The sequence below is a fragment of the Dipodomys ordii genome, unplaced genomic scaffold (genome assembly GCF_000151885.1).
Source record: "Dipodomys ordii isolate 6190 unplaced genomic scaffold, Dord_2.0 Scaffold82, whole genome shotgun sequence".
NCBI classification, from domain to species: domain Eukaryota; kingdom Metazoa; phylum Chordata; class Mammalia; order Rodentia; family Heteromyidae; genus Dipodomys; species Dipodomys ordii.
The window spans coordinates 12,278,849-12,300,683 of NW_012267298.1; the positions used below are offsets into that span (position 1 = coordinate 12,278,849).

Genomic DNA, 21,835 nt, shown 5'->3' on the forward strand with positions numbered 1-21,835 from the left:
AGCTAGGTGGGCTGTGCTGACCACTGAGGTCAGGAGATGAGGGCAAGCTGGGCACCACACCTGCCACCCCAGCTCCTCAAGAGGTGGGGCCAGTGTGGGTGGTATCAGACAGAGCTGTTTGCTCCTCCACCTCTTTGGAGGGGATGGAGGGGTGACCATGAGAGGAATAAGTGTTGCTGGGGACCAGGCAGGGGCAGGCATGCCCCCCTGGGCGTGCTGGGGGTGGTTCTCCAATGAAAGAGGCCTCTGACATCCATGATGGTGTTGAGTCAGGACCAGGGCACATTTCCTGAGCACCTGCGCCCACCGTGCCCATCTGGCAGCGAGTGTGTAGCCAGGCGGGGGGAGTGGGGGGCTGCCTGAGGGGTAGGGACACCCAGGGTGGACCCACAGGTGACTGATAGGGCACTGGAGGCCCGGGAAGGGGGGTCCCGGAGGGGAGGAAACGCCTGTCCGCTGTGTTTCTGTCTGTGTTGGCCTCCTCTGACCCCCTGGCCTTGTCCAGCTGTCCCGTCCACTGTCTGTCCTGTCTCCCCTCAGCTTTCTGCCCCTCCCTTTCTCCACATTCCTCGCTCTCCCGCTGTGGCCTGGCCAGCATGCCTCCTCCTTTGGCCATCTTGCCCTGCCATGTGGGACCTGAGCCCTGGAGGTTGGAACCAAGGGGTCTCGGCGCCCCACCCGGCTCCCAGGATCCCGTCCCCTTCCAGTCCACATCCCTGTCCCGGCTTCTAGATAGTCAGGGGCCCGAGTCTCTCCCTGAGAACCTGCTCCCTGGCCCTGCCGGGGCTCGGGGGGGGGTCTACCCTCCTGAGCCCCTGAGTCCATGGGCACTGCCGATCTCTGCTGCAGCCCCCAGGTCTGGGATGGAGGGAGGGTCTCGGGAAGGGGGAGGGCAGAGCTGGGCAGGAGGAGCCGTGGGGCGGGGGGTGCCTGCAGCTGACGCGCTCCGTCCCCAGGGCCTCCCTGTGGAGCTCCTGTGTGGTCCTGCCGCTGCTGGCGCTGACCTGGATGTCTGCTGTGCTGGCGGTCACCGACCGCCGCTCCGCCCTCTTCCAGATCCTCTTTGCCGTCTTCGACTCTCTGGAGGGCTTCGTCATTGTGATGGTGCACTGCATCTTGCGGAGAGAGGTGGGCGCGAGCATCCCACGGGGGCGGGGGGAGGCGGCGCTGGCCCCCCGCAGACAACCGGCCGGGTGCATGGTCAGGGCATCTTCCAGCACGCATGGGGCAGACAGCCCCATCTTCATGAGGTTTGTGGAGCAGGAGGCCCAGGGCAGGTGCTTCTGGAAGTTTCTGGAGCTTTCCAGAAAATGCCAATATTGGGTTCTCACCAAACTGTCCTGAAGGCCAGCAGTAATGAGGGAGTTAAGGGGGAGTAATGAGGGAGATGTGTCTGGACCTCAGAGATGGACGCACTGGGGGACTGTGGCTCCCCTAGCAGCCAGTTAGGATGCTGAGGGCAGAGGGGCTTCACTCCCTTTCTTCCTGGAACTTCCTAGAACCCTGCTGTGGGAGTTTTCAGAGGCTCATGGGCAAAACAGCCAGTGGCCTCAGCTGCAGGAGGCAGGGATGTTGGGAGTCCGGCGGCATCTCCCCATCCTCCCGTGCTCCTGTCCTCTGCAGGTCAGGGAGCTGGGCGCCTGGGTCCGTCCCTGCCGGGGCCTGCTCCCAGGGAGGAAGAGAGCCTGAAGTTCCTGAGGCCCAGCCACACAGTGCCCCTGTGGCAGAGCCCACAGCCCCTCACGTGCTCACGGGGCTGCCGTTGGGGTTGAAAGGTGGGAGCAGGGACAGCCACTGAGCCCACCCGGAGGCAGACTGCAGGCAGGAGGGAGCCGGAGCTCTGAGGCCTCCCCCCACCCCAGGAGACACCGTGGCCGCAGCCACCTTGGCTCCGCGGCACTGAGCCAGACCCCGGCAGAGGCTCAGGCTGGCCCCACCGCACTCAGCCGGGCCCCGGCAGAGGCTCAGGCTGGCCCCACCGCATTCAGCCGGGCCCCGGCAGAGGCTCAGGCTGGCCCCACCGCACTTTCCGCTGCCCGTCTGTCCAGAGGCCACACTCTCGCCTCTGCCCCCTCCCTGGCCTCCCGAAACAGAACTGGGTAGCCTCCAGAAAACATCCTGGGGAGAGAAGGGGCTTGGGAACTCCCCTGGAGGGGACACCTTCCACCCCCAGATAGAGACTGGAGAGTTCTAAAAGAGCTTGACGGCGGAGTCCATAGGCCCGCAGAGGAGCGCAGGAGCAGCAGGTCAGACGGATGACCTTGACAGGGAAGAGTGGCCCCGCGGTGGCCTGGCTCCCAGAGTGGGACTTGCATGCAGTGTCACGGTCAGGAAATCCAGAGGGGGGAGGCCAAGAGGCCCCACATTCCCCGCAGCCCCTGGGAGTCACTCACTGTGGGCCCTAGCACTGGGCCTGGGGTGACCGCTGTTCCCCTGTCCTTCCTCCTGTGGAGACCCCTCTGGATATCTGGTCTCCGCCTCCTGTTGACAATCCCTGTCCTGGCTGAATGGCCGGCCCCAGCCCCTCCCCACGGCCGTGTCCCTGGGAAATGATGTCCCTTAACTGGACATGTCATCCCCAGGGACATGCCAAAGAATGCTGGGGACGCTGGGGTGCAGTTGATCCTGATGGGCTCTCAGGAAAGCCCAGAACCCGAGTGGACGCGTCACTGACCCTTCTCCCCTCCCCCGAGCCATGGGTGGCACTTCTTGCGGCCAGTGTGGGGTGCTGCCCCCTGCAGGGCCCACTGACACCCCCGCCCTCCCCAGGTCCAGGACGCTGTGAAGTGCCGCGTGGTGGACCGCCAGGAGGAAGGCAACGGGGACTCAGGTGGCTCCTTCCAGAACGGCCATGCCCAGCTCATGGTAGGACTGGGGCTGGGGAGTGTAGGCGCCACGCTGCCCGGTGGGGCCTCCACATTCCCCCTGAGCCTGGATTAGACCTGGTTTACAGTTACGGAAACTGAGGCTTGCCGAGGTGAAACCCCTGGGCCAGGTGTAGGGCTGGTGTGGGCCGAGATGATGAGTGTGGACAGGGCTGTGCCTACGCCGGCTGCACGGGGCCTCCCCACCCCGGGCCTCACCCAGGCCACCCTGGCACCGGGCTCCTGTATGACTTGCCACTCCCTGCCCAGTGGCCCTGGGCCCTGCAGTCCAGACAGTCCACTCACCCGACCTTCCCCACCCCTCACTAGAGGGCTGCTTCCACCCTGGTTCACATGCCTGGAGGCTCAGGAGGGGTGCGGGTCCTCCCCCGCCCCCAGCCTTGTCCTGGCTCTGCCCTGAGGAGGCCCTTCCCTGGACCTCAGCATCTCTGTCTAGAAGGAAACAGGTATTGGGGGATTGGACACTCTTGAGCACACAGCTTCCCTGTCGCTGACATTTCTCCAGCCTAACCTCTGACCTCAGGGAAGACTATGTTGATCTTCCAGACAGCTTGACTCCTGCCTTTGCAGGGAAGGACCCTGCAGTGAGGCGCTAGGTCTCTAGATGGGCTCACAGTGTGGGGAGCACTGCCTCCTCCCCCCCGTGTGAGGAGCACTGCTGCTCCCCACCTTTGCCTGTCCCCACTCTCCACTGCTGTCCCGAGCTGTGGTGGGGACCAGGGCTCTGCCTGAGCTCTCCCCACAGCCAGCAGCCCTGCTGCAGCCAGATGGCTGGACGCCAGCCACTCCACGGGCCTCAGAGGACGTGTGTGTTCACACAAACACATGCAATTCACTCATGCATGCAAATATACATAAACAGGAGCTTGCACATGTGTAAGCCACAGCACATGCCTCACAATTCATGTCACATATGCAGACACCTGCAATGACACAGGTACACACGTACACCGTGAACCTGCAGACGTTCACTGTGAAGGTGGGATACACATGCATACTGTGAATGTGCAGACACCCATGAAGGCATGGGTGCACACACATACACACTTCAAACACGCACACACATGTGAACATACACTATGAACATGCACTCACCTTTGAAGGTGCAGTATACACGCATGCACACCATGAGCATGCAGATACCCGGGTACACATGCACACCGTGAAAGGCCACGGGCACGGGGAGTCACGCACCACACGCCCAGCACATGCAAGCTCTCAAGAGCTCGTGTGAATGCGTGGGGGTATGGCCTCGTGAGTGGGCTGTAGACACGCATGTGCACGCTCACAAGCACTTGTGTGAATGCAGAAATGTGGCCTGCTGGTGGGCGATGGACCTGCACATGCACGCCATGGACATGCATGTGCACACTTGTGAGCACTCATGTGAGTGCTGGGGCACAGCTCGTGGGCAGGCTGTGGATGTGCACATGTACACACATGAGCACCCATGTGAATGCAGGGGCCTCCTGGCAGGCTGTGGACACACACATGCAAGCTCATGAGCACTTGTGTGAATGCAGGGGTGTGGCCTGGTGGGCCGTGGATATGCACATGCATGTTCACAAGTGTTCATATGAATGCGGAGGTGTGACTTCCTGGCGGGCATTTGTGTAAATGAGGGAGCATGGTCTCCTGGGTGTGCCACGGACACGCACATGCATGCTCACAAGCACTCGTGTAAATGCAGGGGCAGGGCCTCCTGGGTGTGCCACAGACACACACGCACGCTCGTGAGCACTCGTGTGAATGCAGGGTGTGGCCTCCTGATAGGCCATAAACATGGACCGGCCTTCTTGGGGGCACAGCACAGTGCACACCCGCGTGGGCTGCCTCACAGTTGTGGGCAGTCACACAGGTGCACGCACAGGTATGGCTGTGGCTCTGCGGTGGCACACAGGTGCACGCACAGGAGGTGTGGCTGTGGCTCTGCGGTGGCACGCAGGTGCACGCACAGGTGTGGCTGTGGCTCTGCGGTGGCACACAGGTGCACGCACAGGTGTGGCTGTGGCTCCGTGGTGGCACGCAGGTGCACACACAGGTGTGGCTGTGGCTCTGCAGTGGCACGCAGGTGCACGCACAGGTATGGCTGTGGCTCTGCGGTGGCACACAGGTGCACGCACAGGTGTGGCTGTGGCTCCGTGGTGGCACGCAGGTGCACACACAGGTGTGGCTGTGGCTCCACAGTGGCACGCAGGTGCACGCACAGGTGTGGCTGTGGCTCCGCGGTGGCAGCTCCTGGCTGGGCCCTGCACTCACCCTTCCCACTGTCTCTGTCTTGCAGACTGACTTTGAGAAGGACGTGGATCTGGCCTGTAGATCAGGTGAGCGCCTGACAGGTGAGAGCGCAGGGTGGCCAAGCCGGCTCACCTGCTTCCTTCTCTTTTCTGCGCGGTCGTGTGTCTGTCGTCTGTCCCATCCGTGGCTGTCTGTCATGTGGGCCAAGCCAGGGCCCCGGCTGGGCCTGGTCCCGACTGAGGCTGCAGGAGGTCTGTGCACTCCTAGGGGCCAGTGTAGCCCTGCCCTCCACCACTCTCCCCTCCTGCCCTCTCCTCTCTACCCTCCTGGTCTGCCCCCTCTGTCCTCCTGCCCTCCCTTGCCCCTCCTCATGGGGGGAGGCAGCAAGCTGTGAAGAGACCTTGGCCGCCCGCCCCACCCCCTCCACCCCCTCAGCACCTGCCTCCGGTCTGTCGCTCACCCACGCTCCGTGTCCGCTCCATTTCTTCGCTGTTGGTCTGCGTGTGGGGAAGGGGCCGACCAGGCTTTAGGTGGAGAGACAGCAGCGGGCGCTGCGGGAAGGCAGAGGACAGGACTGGTCACTGGGCTCCTAGCCTAGTGCTGAGCTTCCTGGAAGCAAGCACAACAAAAGGACTCGCGGCAGGATTGGGGGGGGCGCTCAGGAGACAGCCCACGTGTTGCATGGAAGCTCCCTGGCATGTCTGTCGGTCAGGCACGGAAGGGTCCCCTCCTCAGAGGCAGCACGGAGTGGGGCTGGAGCAGCTCCAGGCAGAGGTCTGCGATGCTCTGGCGGTCCCAGAAGGCCTCCTGGGGGAGTGGCCTCGGAGCGGGCAGAGACTCTTCCCTCCAGTGTCCAGTGACCCAGCCCCACGGTCTCCCAGGGGTCCCCACGGCTCAGGGCCAGCAGGCCCTGCCTATGTGCCACTTGAAGCGGCAGGCGCAGAGCGGCAGCTGTGCTGTGGTTACCTGTGCAGGCCCAAGCCCTGCGTGGGGGGCGAGGGATGGGTCTGGGAGGAGCCGGGACAGCGGGCACCACACCCAGCCACAGCCTGCTCACAGGACAAGCAGAGACGGGAGGCCGCAGGCCTTGGGTGCAGATGACCCACCACTCGGCGCCCTAGGGCTGGGTGTCTGGGATGACCCTGGCCCCCAGGAAGGGGCCCCCGGGAAGATGGCTGTGGGGAGGTGCAGGCGAGGCCGGGGTTGCCATCCTGAGGGTGGGGAAGAAGAGGAGCTCCCGAGCAGTGGGAAGGGCCCACGGGCAGGCGAGTGGCCCTGCCCTGGGCAGCGAGGAGGTGGTGGGCAACCAAGGTCAGCTGCTGACACCATGAAGGGAGCTAGGGCGGCTCAGGGCTGGTGCCGGGTGTGGTTTGGGAGCCAGGCTGAGCCAGCAGGGGTGGACCATGGGGCCAGGAGACTGGGAGAGCTGCTCGGAAAGAAGTGGAGCCATAGAGGGAAGGAAGTACACAGAGTGCCAGCCTGGGCGCCCGGGGCGTGGGCAGCTTCAGTGCTCGGCCGCCAGGGGGGGCCCGATTGACTGACAAGAAGCAGATGTCAGGTGGTTGCAGGAGTCAGGTCAGAGGTCAGGTAGTCTGAGAAAGTGGACTGCCAGAGGCCTGGGAGAGGAGCCTCTTCTGGGTCTAGGTGGCCTCAGGGCCATGGACCGGGCCCCTGCTCCTGGCTGGCCAGCGCAGCCTGCCAGAGGTGCAGGGCCCGAGTGCCGCTGGGGGCTGGGCTGGGCTCGATGCCAAGCTCCAAGTCCCCTGACGGCTGTGCACCCGGGGCCCGGCACCCCCTCCTCCCGGGTTCCCCGCTCCTTGCTGTGAGAGTCCGGCCTGCGGTTCTGGTAGGAGTCACCCTCCGCACTGGCGGAGGCCAGCAGAGGAGCACCTCACCGGCCAGCCCTGTTGGGAAGACAAAGCACCCAGGACCGGGGGCAGGGCGGGCGCCAGGGTGGGGCGTCTGGTGGGGAGCCGGAGCGGCAGCCGCGCCCTGACCCCGCTGCCCGTGCCTGCCGCCCTCAGTGCTGAACAAGGACATCGCTGCCTGCCGCACGGCCACCATCACGGGCACGCTCAAGCGGCCGTCGCTGCCCGAGGAGGAGAAGCTGAAGCTGGCCAAGGGGCCGCCCCCCACCTTCAACAGCCTGCCGGCCAACGTGTCCAAGCTGCACCTGCACGGCTCTCCCCGCTACCCCGGCGGGCCGCTGCCCGACTTCCCCACCCACTCGCTGACCCTCAAGAAAGAAAAGGCACCCAAGTCCTCCTTCATCGGCGACGGGGACATCTTCAAGAAGCTGGACTCAGAGCTGAGCCGGGCCCAGGAGAAGGCTCTGGACACGAGCTACGTGATCCTGCCCACGGCCACGGCCACGCTGCGGCCCAAGCCCAAGGAGGAGCCCAAGTACAGCATCAACATCGACCAGATGCCCCAGACGCGGCTCATCCACCTGAGCATGGCGCCCGACGCCAGCTTCCCCACCCGCAGCCCGCCCTCGCGGGAGCCGCCGGGCAGCGGGCCCCCCGAAGTGCCCCCCGTCCAGCCCCCGCCACCCCCACCCCCGCCGCCCCCGCTGCCCCAGCAGCCCCTACCCCCACCTCCCACCCTGGAGCCAGCACCTTCCAGCCTGGGGGACACAGGAGAGCCGGCCGTCCACCCAGGACCCAGCTCTGCGGCTGGGACTAAGAATGAGAACGTTGCCACATTGTCCGTGAGCTCCCTGGAGGTGAGGGGGGCCAGGACAGGGCCCGGATGAGGGGCCAGGCCGCCCCTGGGTGTGGTGGGCCTGAGGGTCAGGGTGACGAGGACGGCAGGCAGCCAGCACCAGGGCGGCTGGTGCTCTGTGGCCTTGGCCTGTGGCTGAATCTGCTCCGTTGCACCGTTGGACGCCCGGCAGGGCAGTGCGTCTCTGCTTACGTCCACCGGAGCTCCTGATCTCCAGCCCACAGGACGCGAGACCCAGGCCGAGGCGAGGCACAGCCTCTGGCCCTGCCCTGGCTCAGGACAGGCTCTGCTGCCCAGCTCCCGGCTGCTGGCGGTACAGCCCTGGCCCAGGCTTATTGCTGGCTGGGCTCTGCCACGTGGCCCCAAGCATAAGCCCTTGCCTATTGGGTGGCATGCTCTGAGCCGGTCGGGTGGCACGTCCTTGCCCGGCTTGTGTGCTGGCCATGGCATGTGGTATGCAGACCGAGGGGCCAGCTTGAGGTAACAGGTCCTAGATATGGGAGAGGAGGTGCCCTGGGGAGAGGGGGCATCGGCCCATCCCAGGGCAGAAGGGCACTGTTGGGGAGAGGCCCTGGGCCTGTCACCACCAGCTGTTTCCCTCTGGCCCCAGCAGTCTCATGGGGAGAGGGCAGCCCGGCTTCTCTGGGTGGGTTTCAGTCCCATGGCCAGCTCTCCGAGTGCTCAGATGGGCATTTTGGGGAACCGTTGCCTACATACAACACAGACCCTTTCTCTCCACAGAGGCGCAAGTCGCGGTATGCAGAGCTGGACTTCGAGGTGGGTGCTGCCCTTCCCCCACATACCTGTGGGGCCGCTCAGCTGGCGGCTCCGCCAGCCCCTGGGCAGGGCCAGGGAGGGGCCAGCCCCTGGGCAGGGCCGGGGAGGGGCCAGCCCCTGGGCAGGGCTGGGGAGGGGCGAGGCCCAGGCAGCCTCAGGCAGGGCAGAGGTGGGGTGGGCTGTGCCCTCTAGTCTCAGGTCACTGTCCCCTCCACAGAAAATCATGCACACACGCAAACGGCACCAGGACCTGTTCCAGGACCTGAATCGCAAGCTGCAGCACGCGGCCGAGAAGGACAAGGAGGCCCTGGGCCAGGAGGGCAAGGTCTGCGGCGGGTGGAGGGTGCCCGTGGGAGCCCCTGGCTGGGAGCCCTCCCCCGCCCTCCGGGTCACTCACCCATCCCCTCGCGTGGGCCGGGCGGGGCTCAGGGTGGGCAGCCGCCCCTCCCCGGAGCCCGGGTCCCTGACTCCACCCGCAGCTCCCTCGCTGAACCCTCCTTTCCCCTCCTCACCCTGCCTCCCCCGCGCCACCGCAGCCAGACAAGCAGCAGACACCCAACAAGCGGGCCTGGGAGAGCCTCCGGAAGCCGCACGGCACGCACGGCACACACAGCACGCCGGCCTGGGTGAAGAAGGAGCTGGAGCCCCTACCCCCATCGCCGCTGGAGCTGCGCAGCGTGGAGTGGGAGAAGGCCGGCGCCACCATCCCACTGGTGGGCCAGGACATCATCGACCTCCAGACCGAGGTCTGAGCGGGCAGGCGCGGCCCCGCGCCGGGCCCGGAGGGATGCTGCTCTGCCCGCACCAGCCACAGACGGGCGACACCCACTCACCGTGGCAGCCAGGCCCGGGCCCGGCGTCCGGAGGTGGCCAGGCGAAGGGTCGGCCGTGCTGGGACCAGCGCCAGACGCAGGACAGGAGGCGGCCCGGCCCGGCCGGCACAGGGTTCCAGAGGCAGGAAGGTGCCTCAGACTCTGCCCTCCTTGGGCGAGCCCCAGCGGACGGCGGGCGGGCGGCGGTGGACACGGGCAGGCCTGGTGTGGCCAGCCCTCCTAGGATGCCTGCCTCGGGCTCCGCTGCAGGGGACTGCCTGTGGCCCGCCAGCCTGGCTCCGTTTTTTAGACACCCCTCACCCCTTGGGAAGCAGCCAGACCCCCCCTCCCTTCCAGGGCCCTGGACCCCTGCCAGGCCTGGGGGGGAGACCCCAGCCCCGGCCCAGGCCCCAGGGGCAGGACGAAGCCTGCTCCGGGAAGAAGCGGGGTGGGGAATCTATTTTTTCTCTCCTTTTCTTTTCTTCAATAAAAAGAACTAAAAACCCAGCCCTCTCTGTGTGCGGTCTTCCTCTGCCCCAAGGCAAAGGGACCCTCTCCTGCCCACTCAGGCCTGCCATCCTGTGCCCCGTACCCAGGGCTGGTGCCCCTGCCTTCCTTCCTCCATCCTCAGCAGAGGGGCAGCATGTGCTCCGAGCACCCTGGAAGAAAAACAAAACCTGAAATGCTCAAAGGAAATGCACGGAGAGTGAGCAGCTTTTGGTGCTTTTCTCCATATCCCCAGCAGGGGGCAGCCTGAGCCTCTCAGCCTGACTGGGTGAGCCGTGAGCTTAGAGGCCCGGAGGCTGATGGACTGATGCCCATGAAGTCTGTGTGCATGTGTGCACAAGTATGTGTGTGTGTGTGCATGCACATGCGTGCATGTGCCTTGCACACCTGTATGTGTGTGTGCACACGCGTGTGTGTGACCATGTCAGCCAGGCTGTCTCTACCCTGAGGTACCTGGGACTACAGATCTGGGCCTCCATGGGCAGAGGGCAGACCCTGCCAGGCTCTGCACACCAGCTTGAGCTGGATCCTGATTTCAGAAGCCCCGAGGAGAGAGGTGTGCAGAGCAGGCCGTTCAGAGTCCCCCACACCCAAGCACATCATCCAAAACCAAATGCCAAGGTGAGCCCAAAGAGGGTTCTGGCCTGGCATGGTGCCTTTGGTGTGCTAGCCGTGCCTCACCCCCTCTGCTGGGACTCCAACCCTGTGCACTCGGGGCAGATGGGTCACCCCCTCCCTCAGATCGGGATTGGGCCACATGGATGGGGAAGGGAGCACTGTCCGGCAATCTGCATAGCCGTGAGTGACCAGGAGCACCCCCAGGTGGCACCCTGTCCACATCAGCCCCAGAGGTGGCCAGTGCAGGCCCGGCACTATCCCTGACCCTCAGATTCCAAAAACCCTAGCATGTTTGAGTGGTATTGTGCAACAAAACATGACCCAAACCTAGGTGGCCCTGGCCCATGTGCAGTGCGGTGTGCCCGGGTCCACACACGCTGCCTTTGAAACCCAGAGGCCCTGCGTTACAGCCACACCTGACAGAGCATTTTCTCTGGTGGCTGTGGCGTTGGTCCCTTCCTTGTCCTCTCATCGTTGGAGAAGCATGCTGGGAGCTGCTGGGCCTGGTGGAAAAAGGTCAGTGTCCCAGGCCCTTGCCCGGTGCCAGGGCTGGAGGCCCCAGATTTGCTTTGGCCCACCTGTGTCCCAGGCATGTGTGGGCAGACTCCAGACCAACGCTGTCCCTGCCACACCCAGCAGTACATCTAACAGGAGAAATGTCACCAGACAAATGTGTCCTGAGCCACACGCTGCTGCAGGCTGGAGGATGGTCGGGTGGCCGAACCCTGGGCTGGGGGCTCAGGGCTCGGTTACCACAAGGCACTATGTTCAGATGACGAGTCCTCCTCCCACCCCAGCCCACCTTCTTCCCCAACTTCCCAGAAGGCCATGTGTGCCAGGAGAAGCCCCACATCCTCCCTGGGCCACAGCTCACACATGCTCAGTGCTCATGGCCGCCTTGCTCTGACTCATCCCAGAAACTGCTGTTCCCTGCCTGTATGCAAGAGGACAGCTGGGCAAGGCCCCCCGGACTCACTGATGCCAGGCAAGGCCCCACTGGAGGGCATCCAGGCAAGGCCCCACTGGACTCATCCATGTTCTGGACCCACTGGCTTCTCCTGTCCTGTGGACTCCAGAGCTGCCCACGTGTCTAAGATCTTCTCGGATACTCCTGGAACTCCCTCACAGGTGGTAGCCTCACGTCCCCGGGCCATCCTTTCAACAACCTCCTTCCTGACACCCTGTGTCTGCCATCAGCACCCCGTACACCGGGTCTGAGAATGTGGGGATCACAGCGATGGAGTGCTTAGGGGCTGAAGGTGGGATTCTAGGGTGAAGATGCTGCCGGTGATGTGAGGGTGGTGATGATGGTAGTAATGGTGGTGGCCATGGCAGGGGTGGTGACTGTGAGGGGGTAGTGGTGAGGGTAGTGGTGGTGGTGGTGGTGGTGGTGGTGGTAATGGTGGTGAGGCATGGTGGTGGTGGTGATGGTTGTGAGGGAGATGGGTGATGTGAAGTTAGTGTTGGTGGCGATGGCGTAGCCGTGGAGTGAGGTGGATGGTGGTGGTGGAAATGGCGGTAGTGGTGGTGATGATGGGAAGTATGCCAGCTTCCCAGGGCCAGTGGGACTCCAACCCATGATCCGCGAAAGGAGTCACCAACACTCAGTCAATTGGGCTAGGAATCTTTGTTAGCCATATGGCGACTGCTCCCCACTATTGGGACAGGGAAGAAGAGCCCTGAGCTCAAAATGGGGGCAAGGAGAAAACCATGCAGAGCCACTCACAGGTGGCCAGTGCAGCCACTGGGCAAAGAAGCGAGCTACAGAAGCAGGGCTATCAGTTAGTGGTTGCAGATGGTGACTACAGTTCCAGTAAGCAAGGCCAATGAGTCATCCAGGCAAAGCTCACATCCCAGAGCTTCCCTTTGCTCAGTTCCTGGTTTGGGGTTTAACTGGTATTGACAAGAACATTTCTTACTTATCACACTCAAAGTCAAACCACCCTCCAGGTTCCCTGGCCCTTTCCGAGTTTCACTATTATTTACCAAATTCCAGCAACTCGGTGTTTAACCCCCTATTTTCCCAGGCCTTTAGCTCTAGACTTTTCCTTTATTGACTAGCCTGGAGTTTTTCTCTACAGGGCAATCCTGTCTTTCAAGTTTGCTAAGCTGCCATTTGTTCCATTCCTACGGTCTGTACTTATGTGTCTCAGGTTACCTGGGACTTGTTTGTTAAATTTCATTCTTCCTTGGTCTTACTAATACCCTATTTGTGTAATTTAACCTAATAGATGGGATAGCGGTGGTGATGGGGGGGCGGTGGTGATGGTGGTGGTGGTGGTGGTGGTGGTGGTGATGGTAGTGATGGTGGTGATGGTGGTGGTGGTGGTGATGGTAACGATGATGGTGATGGTGGTAATGGTGGTGGTGATGGTGGTGATGGTGGTGGTGGTGGTGATGGTGGTGGTGATGATGGTGGTGATGGTGGTGGTGATGGTGGTAATGGTGGTGATGGTGGTGATGGTGGTGATGGTGGTAATGGTGGTGATGGTGGTAATGGTGGTGATGGTGATGGTGGTGGTGATGGTGGTGGTGATGGTAGTGATGGTGGTGATGGTGATGGTGGTGGTGGTGGTGGTGATGATAGTGGTGATGGTGGTGATATTGGTGGGGGGCGGTGGTGATGATGGCGATGTCCACACCCACGGTTGTGACAGGAGGTCACAAGGCAGCAGCTGCTGTGGTCGCCATCACTGTGAAGCTGTTTATGGATCTCTGGTCTCAGCTCCTCCTCCCCCGGCCCTCATGGGCTGAAGGCCTCTGGGTAAAGGATGGGTGCTTAAAGATGGTGAGTGGAGTCTGCATCCGCCGGGGAGGAGCTGGCAGGAATGGTGGCCCCCAGGCGCTGGATGCTCAGGGCGTCCACCCTCCGGGGTGCCGGGGGAGCGCTTCCTCGCCGATCTGCCCTCCCACCCCCATCACCAGCACACCCAGGGCAGGAATGGGGAAGCCCCGTGTCCTCCACACCCTTCCCCAGCGGCCTTGCCTCTGGGGGCCCAGAGCCTTCCCCGCCAAGCTCCATGCCAGGCCCCATTCCACAAACAGACTTCCTGTCAGGAAGTCCTTGGACATCAAAGCTCCGTGCCTTGTGCTGCAGAATGAGATTGTTCCTGCTGCCCAGGCGCATTCTGCTCTTCGGCCTCCTTCCTCCCCGCTGACTGGCCCTCCCCACCGCTGTCAGGGCAGCCTGGGCCGGTCTGAGCTCCACTGCTCCATCTCTTGGGTTCTTCGGCTTGCTCACCCGCCTCACCAGCCCTCAGAGAAGAGCAAAGACAATTCCCGCTCCAGGCTTGCTCCGGAGCCTCTGCCAGCCAGGAGTGCCACCCCGAGCCCTGCTGAGGCTCCTGTCCACTCCTACAGCCCTCCTCCCAGGACCAGGACCGAAGGCTCTGCTGGCAAATGTGAGGGCTCCCGAGTGTCTGACGGTGTCTGACATGTCAGGCAGCCAGGCAGCCCCTGACAGATACCGTCCGTGGCCCTGCTCCCTGGTCCCTGACCCCCGCAATCAATCTCCTCCACCGTGGCCTGCCCAGTGAGACCTTCTGAGTCCCCAGCTGGGTCTGCTCAGAGCCGCCCACAAGGGGCCCGAAGAGAAGCAAGACTCCGGCCTCGCCTGGCCTCTGCTCCCCTCGCTGGTCAGGCAGGTTCAGCCACAGGCAGTAGGCCAGGATCACTCCTGCCCTGCTCTGCTACTCCCCCCACCCAGCCTCAGTTTCTCCATTCTGTGCAAGGGGAGCAGGCCCGGGTAGTTGGTTGGTTGGTAGAGCCCTTCCGTAACCCACAGTCTGCCACTCGGAGCTTCTCCAGCCGCCAGGAAGCTTCGGGCTCCCCCTGTCAGGCCCTAAAAATAACCAGGAGGAGGAACACCCCCGAACAACCTGAGGATGCGCCAGCCTGGCCCACGCGGCGGAAGCACCTCCAAATAGGGGCCTGGCAGAGACGAAGCCGGAACCGTGCGTCACCACCAGCTGACGGCAGCCGCAGGTTCCAGAAGCTTCACCCAGAACTCAGGCCAAGAGACCCTGGAGCACAGGCTCAGGCGGGGGCAGCTCGGGCCGGGCCTTGGCCTCCCCACCGTGGTGGCTCAGGCTCCACAGGAGCTCAGATCCACTGTCTGCGGTCCCAACACCCACCACCGCCCAGGCTCAGGACAGCAAGCCGCCCTCCCAAGGCCTGGCGGTGCCCAGCCCCAGGGGCCGGCGGGGGAAGCAAGCCGGAGGCCAAGAGGCCAGGGAGGCCGGGGCAGGAGGAGGCCGGGCGGGAGGAGGCTGGGCACCCTGCGTCCAGCACCAGCAGCTGGCGGTGGGGCGGAGGAGGCGCTGCTGGCGCCATGGCTCCGGGAACACCATATGGACCCCACGGGGAGAGGTGGGAGGCTGCGCCCCCTCCACAGACTCCTGTGCCTTCCGCCTTCCGCCTTCGAGTCCTGGCAAGCTGGGCACTGCCAGCCCAGGGTCCAGAGCCGGTAACGTGGTGGGTGGTGCGGGCCTTGCCGGGCTCAGGGTGGGCAGCGGGCCGGGGCACCGCTCCCACCCCCCCTGCCCTCTGTGCCCTTTCTCAAGCAGATCAGTCTGGGGCCGTCAAAGGAGCCCATCTCTGAGCACAGACCCCTCGGTTCCCGCAGGAGGGGGCCCGGGAGCAAGGACCAGAGGTGGGGAGGGACTGGTCCAAGGGTGACCCTAAAATGCCGTGTGCAGGGACAGCCCCTGGATTGGACTGGTTTACATGATTGTAACCACACTTTCCCGAGCTTGGCATCCAGCGGCACTCCAGAGTCCTCGCAGGGCCTCGGAGGACGGCTCCCGCGGCATGCACGCCACGCCACGCCAGCTTCACTAATACTTGCTTTACTACTTGGTGTTTCCCCTGCCCTTTTTTTTTATGGCACTAAGGAGTTGAACCCCGGGCTTGGCAGACGCTCTAGCTCTTGAATCACACGTTCAGTTCTGGCTTTATCTCATGGGCTTTCCTGCCCAGGCTGGCTTTGAACGGTGACCCTCAAATCCCAGCTTCCTGAGCAGCGTGAGCTTCCAGCGGAGTCTTTCAGTATGGGAGTCTAGCGCAGCTAAGTTTGTACATGTTTGGAACTGTATTGCTCACAACCCTCGCTGAGAACGTTTCTGTTTTCTGCTCTGCTGCCCTGGCCATCCTTTTCCATCCACGACGTTTGACATGCGCTTTCTCCTTTACCTTTGTAGTAAAGACTCCCTGCCCAAGAATTCCTCATTGTCTCCTTTGAGTTTTGTATGAAGTAAAGGTTCTGCTAATGCTGGATACTTAACACATTCATTCGTAGACTTTAGGCATTATTATCTGCACAAACATTTTAGGGGAGGCATTTCTCAAGCAGCGGCTCCAGCGCTGCCCTGAGAGCTTCCCTCAACCATAACTGGATACGGAAGTTATTTTTGAGGGCTGTATGACAGTGGTTTGGCTGCATAACCAGCCGTTTTGGTCCTGTCTCTGCGTTTTGACCCACACACACATGGCTGGAATCTCAGGAGTGATGTGAGTCTTTGGTAAACAAGTGACAGGACCCTTAGCAGCCTTGGGGTGGGGCTGGAGGGCGGGACTTCCTGCCTCAGCCCCAGCCTCTGGGAAGGGGAGAGGGGCCGAGGGTCGCTTTGCCTGTCCTCCATATAGTGAGACCTTCAGATCCCACCAAAGGACAGGGTGTGGAGACCCTTCCCGGCTGGGCACGTGGGGGTCAAGGCGAGTGGTACAGGGGTACATACACGAGGCAGGGCTCTGGCGCCTCTCCACATGTGGCACCCATGTCTTCCTGGAGTTCTACAACACGTATGTGGGTGCAGAGCCGCCTAATGAGGGGGCTGTGGGAGCCGCCGTGTGGAGCCAGCAGCAGCTGGTCTGAGTTCTGGTCTCACTCACTCTTCTTCAGGCATGTTGCTGTACTGGCTCGCGGCCGCGGCTCGCCCTGTCCTCTTCCTAGTGCTGTAGATTTGTCCTCGATAGAAAGTCTCCCTTCTTGATTTTTGAAGCTGTTGAATCTTTTATTTATCGTTAATTGGCTCTTTTATTGATCTGGAAATGACACAGCGTCCTGCAGTTCTGTCTGCCCAGCACCCCTTTGGAATCATACAAGGATTTAACTCAAAGAGGTCCCAAAGGTGTCAGCCCAGCCCACATGTGTCCCCAAATGACAGGAGGATCTCAGGACACGGGCAGCCTTCTCTAGGCTGGTGACCTGTGACCTGCTTCAGGCCTGGGTGTGAGCTCCGCAATGAGACCACATGGGTGGCACCCATACCCGCGTCCAGCAGAGTTCCCGGGGACCCCATCTTTCCCCTGCACGCAGGGGTCCAGCCTGCAGGGGGCACTTTTCACAGCAGCCCCTGGGGTCTGTGTCTCTACCTCTGTGTATCTGTCTCCCTCTCTCTCTTCTCTTCCTCTCCCTTCCCTTCTTCCTCTTTTCTTCTCCCTCTTCCTCCTTTCTCCATCCTGCCCTCCCCTTCCTCCTTCTCCCCCTCTCCCTGTCTCCTTCTCCTCCCCCCCCCAGCTCATTGGAAGCCCCAGTCTCTGCTGGCTGAGGGTGGGTGGTCTTGGCTGGGTGGTCTTTGTTGGGAAGGTTCTATTCACTGTGCACACCCCTCAGGCATAAGGCGTGTTATGAAGAGCCCACAGGGAGCGTTGGCGGGCCGGCCTCCAGTTTTGCCTTACATAACTAGGGAGCACTGATCTGAGAGTACCCTTATTTAAATTAGGTTGTTCTATATCTCAGTCTGTGTTTAAAATTTTTCCACTAAGCACATTTTTGAAACGACCCATCTGGTTGTTTTGTATGCTACTTCTGGTCTCTTTCTTTCTCCTCAACATGCTTTTAACAAAACACACAGCCAAGCCATAGCAGACTCCAGGGAGATGAACTTGACAGAGTTTTCCACAGATGGCGGCCAGCACCATGGAGAGCCTGGAATCCTGTGCTGTGTTTGCCTCCGGCAGGGCACAGTTCACACGCGGTGAGAGCCCGCCACCCCCACGCGAGCGCCCAGTGAGCTCTGTCAACCAGGTGCTGGAGGGCGCCCCGGAATCTTCCTCTGGGTGAGGTACCCGCCCCAAGGGGTGGAACCAACTCCAGAACTGGACCCGGGCCCAGACCCGGAACCCCAGGCCCCTCACGGCCTCCTTTGCTACTCAAACCCTCCCCAGTCTCCCCCCTGCACCCCGAACTCTTCTTCCTCCTACTTCCTTCTGAGGGTTGAAGGCAGGGCCTCATGCACGCCGGGCTAGAGCTCTGCCACTGAGCCACGCTCCGCAGCGGCTCTTCAGCTTTTAGTTCTGAGATGAGGTCTTGCAAACATGCCCAGGCCAGCCTGGAACTAACTTAGGGCCTCCCATTTCTGCCCCCCACGTAGCTGGGATTACAGGTGTGCACCATGCTGCAGTTACACAGGCAGCAGCCTTTTCAGACTGGCTTCTCCCACTCCACAATACATACATCATTTCATAGCCTGGGAGCTCACTCTGCTTCAGCAGCAAAGAACGGCCCGTTGCCTGGTTGTGCCACGGTCTGCTCATCCTCTGATTTCTACCCAGGGCAGCCATGGGCAGAGCTGCATGAGCCCGCGCCCCGTGTCCGTGGCGGCAGAGGCCTGCTCTCCTTTGCATGGACGCCTCGATCTGGTGGTTGGACTGCACTGGGTTTCGTATGAAGCAGGAAACTGTCTGCCACCCCACTGAGTGTGCCGGTACCCTGCCGCTCCCCACCCTCACCAACAGTCACCCCAAAACGAGGGCTGGAGTTTGGGGGTTTTGTTAGCCGCATTCTAGCACGTGCGTGTCTGTGTCTCCTTGCCATTACGTATTCAACTCCCTGATGAGACTCGGTGGCGTCTCTCCTGGCTCTCATTTGCCATCCGGTGTCTTCGTCCTCAAGGTCTCTGTTCACGTCCTTTCAGATCAGCTCCCTGGTTCCCCTGCGGAGTTCTAGGAGTTCCTGTGCTTGGGAAGCAGCCCTTCCTCAGCTAGTCGATGTGTTCTCGACCGCCTCTCAGCCACGCTTGGCTCTTCACTCTCTTGGCGTTGTCTTTTGTTAGAGCAGAAGATTTTCATTTCAAAGAAGTCTAACCTTTTCTTTCATGGTTGTTTTTGGTGCTGTGTCTTACACACTCACAGCCCAGGTTTTCCCTGTTCTCTTCCAGGAGTTTGCCATTCCTGCACGTGGGCCCGGGGTCTGTTGCGATCGGTCACCGTGAGGTGAGCGGGGAAGACTGCCTTCGCCCCTTCCCCATGCTGGCTTTCCTCTCCCCAAGCTCAGCCGGCGGAGTCTGAGTGAACTCTTCGGGTCCTCGGTTCCATGCTGCCGGTTGATCTTGTGGTTTTTGCCAATTTTGAGTCTCATTCTGTCTCCTGTGTCTTGGTCGGGACGCGTTACATCTTCGAGTGTGGCTACCGTGGTGCGGAGAGGGTTGGTCTGGTCCCCATGCGTGAGCCCCTCTTGTGCTCAGGGGTGGGTGGGTGTCGGCCTTTGTGTTTGGTGAGAGTTTTCTGGGCATTTCGGATACCGAGTTGGATGGCAAGGCTGAACGTTCGCTTCCTGGATCCATGGGGTATCTCCTGTGACGGATTGTCTTTGAGGTCGGATGCAAAGACCCAGGGAAGAAGCAGAAATGCAGGGCTGCCCCACCCTGCCTGGTGCCAGGATCCAGGGCCACGCTGCTGCCACCGCCTCTTGTAGATGTCAGGGCGGGGGGGGGGGAGGGGGCCCTGCAGAAAACACGGAGCAGCAGAGCCCCCACAGAGTCTGTGTCCCAATCCTGGGACCAGCCTGAGCGGCTGAACACACTGGGGCTTTAGACCAGGAAAGTCAAGAAATAAAGGGAGACCACCAGTCCCGGTCTTTGTTCGTGTTTCCTCTCTGGTTGGCACATGCTCGCCCTCTCCGTGCCCGCTCTCCTCCCGCCCGCTGCGAAGGTGGCGTGAGAGCGGCCCTGCTCCCACAATCTCAGCAACGGCCCCGTGGTTCCGTGGGGCCTGGCGGCAGCTGGTGGCCATCTGAGAAGCCCCTGCAGCGGGTGGTTTACAGAGGCGCCAGGGCCCCATCCACATGCCCACTCCTCACCAGGCATCGACCAACTGCATGCCAAAGAGGCACAAAATGTGGCATCATTTTCCTAATCACCTCTGAGTTGAGGCTTCTTCTCATGATCTTGGTTTTGAGCTCCTCTTCCCCACGTTGGCTCCGGTTCTCTTGACCCATTTTTCAATCTCTCTCCACGATATCCTTCCCTAGTTCTCTTCCTTCACCTCCACCTTAGCATTGTGCTTGTCATTGTCTCTCTTCTACCATTTATTCATTCTTCTGGGATGTATTGGCTAGGCATGTGCTCTACCATGTGAGCCAGGCTTCCAGCCCTTTCTGCTTTACGTGGGTTGTGTTAGTCTGTTTGCCTGAGGCCGGCCTCATCTCACAATCCTCAGGATTGCTGCCTTCTGAATAGCCAGTACAGACACACACCACCATGCTTCATCCTTCATTTTAATGCTGTGCTTTTAAAGGGTTCCTCTTCTGTCTGTTGGGCAACGCATCTCTGTGTAGCCCAGGATGACCTAGATGTCACGCGCCTCCCCCCTCCACCCGCCGGGCCTCTCAAGTCCCAGGAGGTGGGCACTTTGGAGTTTGCTGGTTGGTTAGGTCCTGGCCAAAATCACCTGTGTTGTGTCACATTCTCCCCATCAGCCGGGCGCCAGTGGTCATGCCTGTAGCCCTAGCTGCTCAGGAGGCTGAGATCTGAGGATCATGGCTCAAAGCCAGCCCGGGCAAGAAAGTCCAATTAACCACCCAAAGAGCCAGAAGTGGAGCTAGAGCTGTGGCTCAGGTGGTAGAGCACTAGCCTTGAGTGCATAAAGTTCAGGACAGTGATCAGGCCCTGAGTTCAAGCTAAAGGACCAGCATCCAAAAAAAAAAAGTTCTCTTTCATTTTTTAGTATTTCCTTCTCTGGCTCATTTCTTGGTTCCATCTTTCACTTCTTATGAATTTGGGCTGCTGCCTTTGTTTAGTCTGGGGTCTGCCTGAATGGGTGGGCGCTGCTGTCCGCAGGCTCCGCCGTCCTGGCTCAGGACAGCCTCAGCTCAGCTCCCCGCCCTGTGGTAGCCAGGCAGGTCAGCCCTCACAGCGGCTGCCCTCGGCAGTGGCCCTTGGGCCTCTACTGCCGGCCTCCACCACCCTGGTTCGGCTCACTGTTCATGCTGATTTTGTTTCTAACCCTTTAGGATTTTCCAGCAACCCATTAAAAAGCATATTTACTGTCATTTGTCCAGACTGTGGCAGTCTTCAGAGCATAAACTCACGTGGCAAAGGCTGGAAATCCCTGCCCAGGCTCTGCCCCCCCCCACCGCCCACCTCACCCCCACCCCCCACCGTCCCCTCGCAGCCTCCAGGATCATCCTGCACACAGTCAGGCTGGTCCCTTGCCCCATCCATCACATACACGGCCTCTTCACCCCTGGCTCCCGGTCCAGACTTCCTCCACCCTTCCTTTCTGTCTCTGGCTGTTTTCCTTTTTGAGGAGGGATGGTGGTCCTGGGGCTTGAACTCAGGGCCTGGTCACTGTTGTTTAGCTTTTTGGCTCTAGGCTGGAATTCCACCACTTGAACCACATCACCACTTCAGCTTTTTAATGAGTAGCTAGGATTACAGGTGTGCGCAATGGGTGTGTGGCTGTGTGTTCTGTGTCCTCTGCCAACGCAATCTCTAAGCATGCCACCCTGAAAAGCTGCAGTTCCTCAAGACGCATTCCCTGGCCCATTCCTCCCCCAGGCAGCCCCCACCCCAGCCACGGCCTCAACTCCATCCCAGACACCGCCATCCACCAGAGCTCCCAGCCTCGGCCCACCCTTGCTCCTCTGTCCGTCCACGCGCCAGCGCAGCATTCCGCTTGCACAGGGGCTGCTGGGCTTTGACGGGCGCCCAATGCTGAGGGCAGAGCTCAGGCCTAACACTTCTGCCCTCAGCCTGCGGGGAAGGCCGGGCTTGGGCAGACCTGCACAGACCCTGTGCAGTGTCCTCAGTGTCTCCAGCTGGCTTCCAGGCCCATGGCCTCCATGAGTCCTCCTCACTCCCTGGTAGGTGCGGAGATGGGGGCCCTGGTTAGTCCTGGTGTCTGACGTGGCCCCCTGGCTGCGCCCTGCACCTCTGCTGGGTTCACCTGTGTCTCCCAGGAGGCCTTGGGGCCCTTGAAGATAAAAACCACGTCCAAGGTGCCAGCTGGGACTCCCTGAGCCATTGCTGCCTGGCACCGAGGCAAGATCACTGT

The 21,835-nt window shown here is 61.5% G+C and overlaps 1 protein-coding gene across 1 annotated transcript in view; it reads left to right on the forward strand.

Moving 5' to 3' along the window:
* Positions 1-9,934, forward strand: part of Adgrb1 (adhesion G protein-coupled receptor B1) — a 65,418-nt gene extending 55,484 nt beyond the window's left edge. Inside the window, exons 28-34 of the mRNA XM_013025143.1 lie at positions 957-1,128; positions 2,770-2,865; positions 5,170-5,209; positions 7,148-7,848; positions 8,589-8,624; positions 8,842-8,949; positions 9,161-9,934. Coding sequence (XP_012880597.1) covers positions 957-1,128; positions 2,770-2,865; positions 5,170-5,209; positions 7,148-7,848; positions 8,589-8,624; positions 8,842-8,949; positions 9,161-9,376 — 1,369 coding nt within the window. The 3' untranslated portion in view covers positions 9,377-9,934. The remainder of the gene's footprint in view (positions 1-956; positions 1,129-2,769; positions 2,866-5,169; positions 5,210-7,147; positions 7,849-8,588; positions 8,625-8,841; positions 8,950-9,160) is intronic.
* Positions 9,935-21,835: the final 11,901 nt, after the last annotated feature.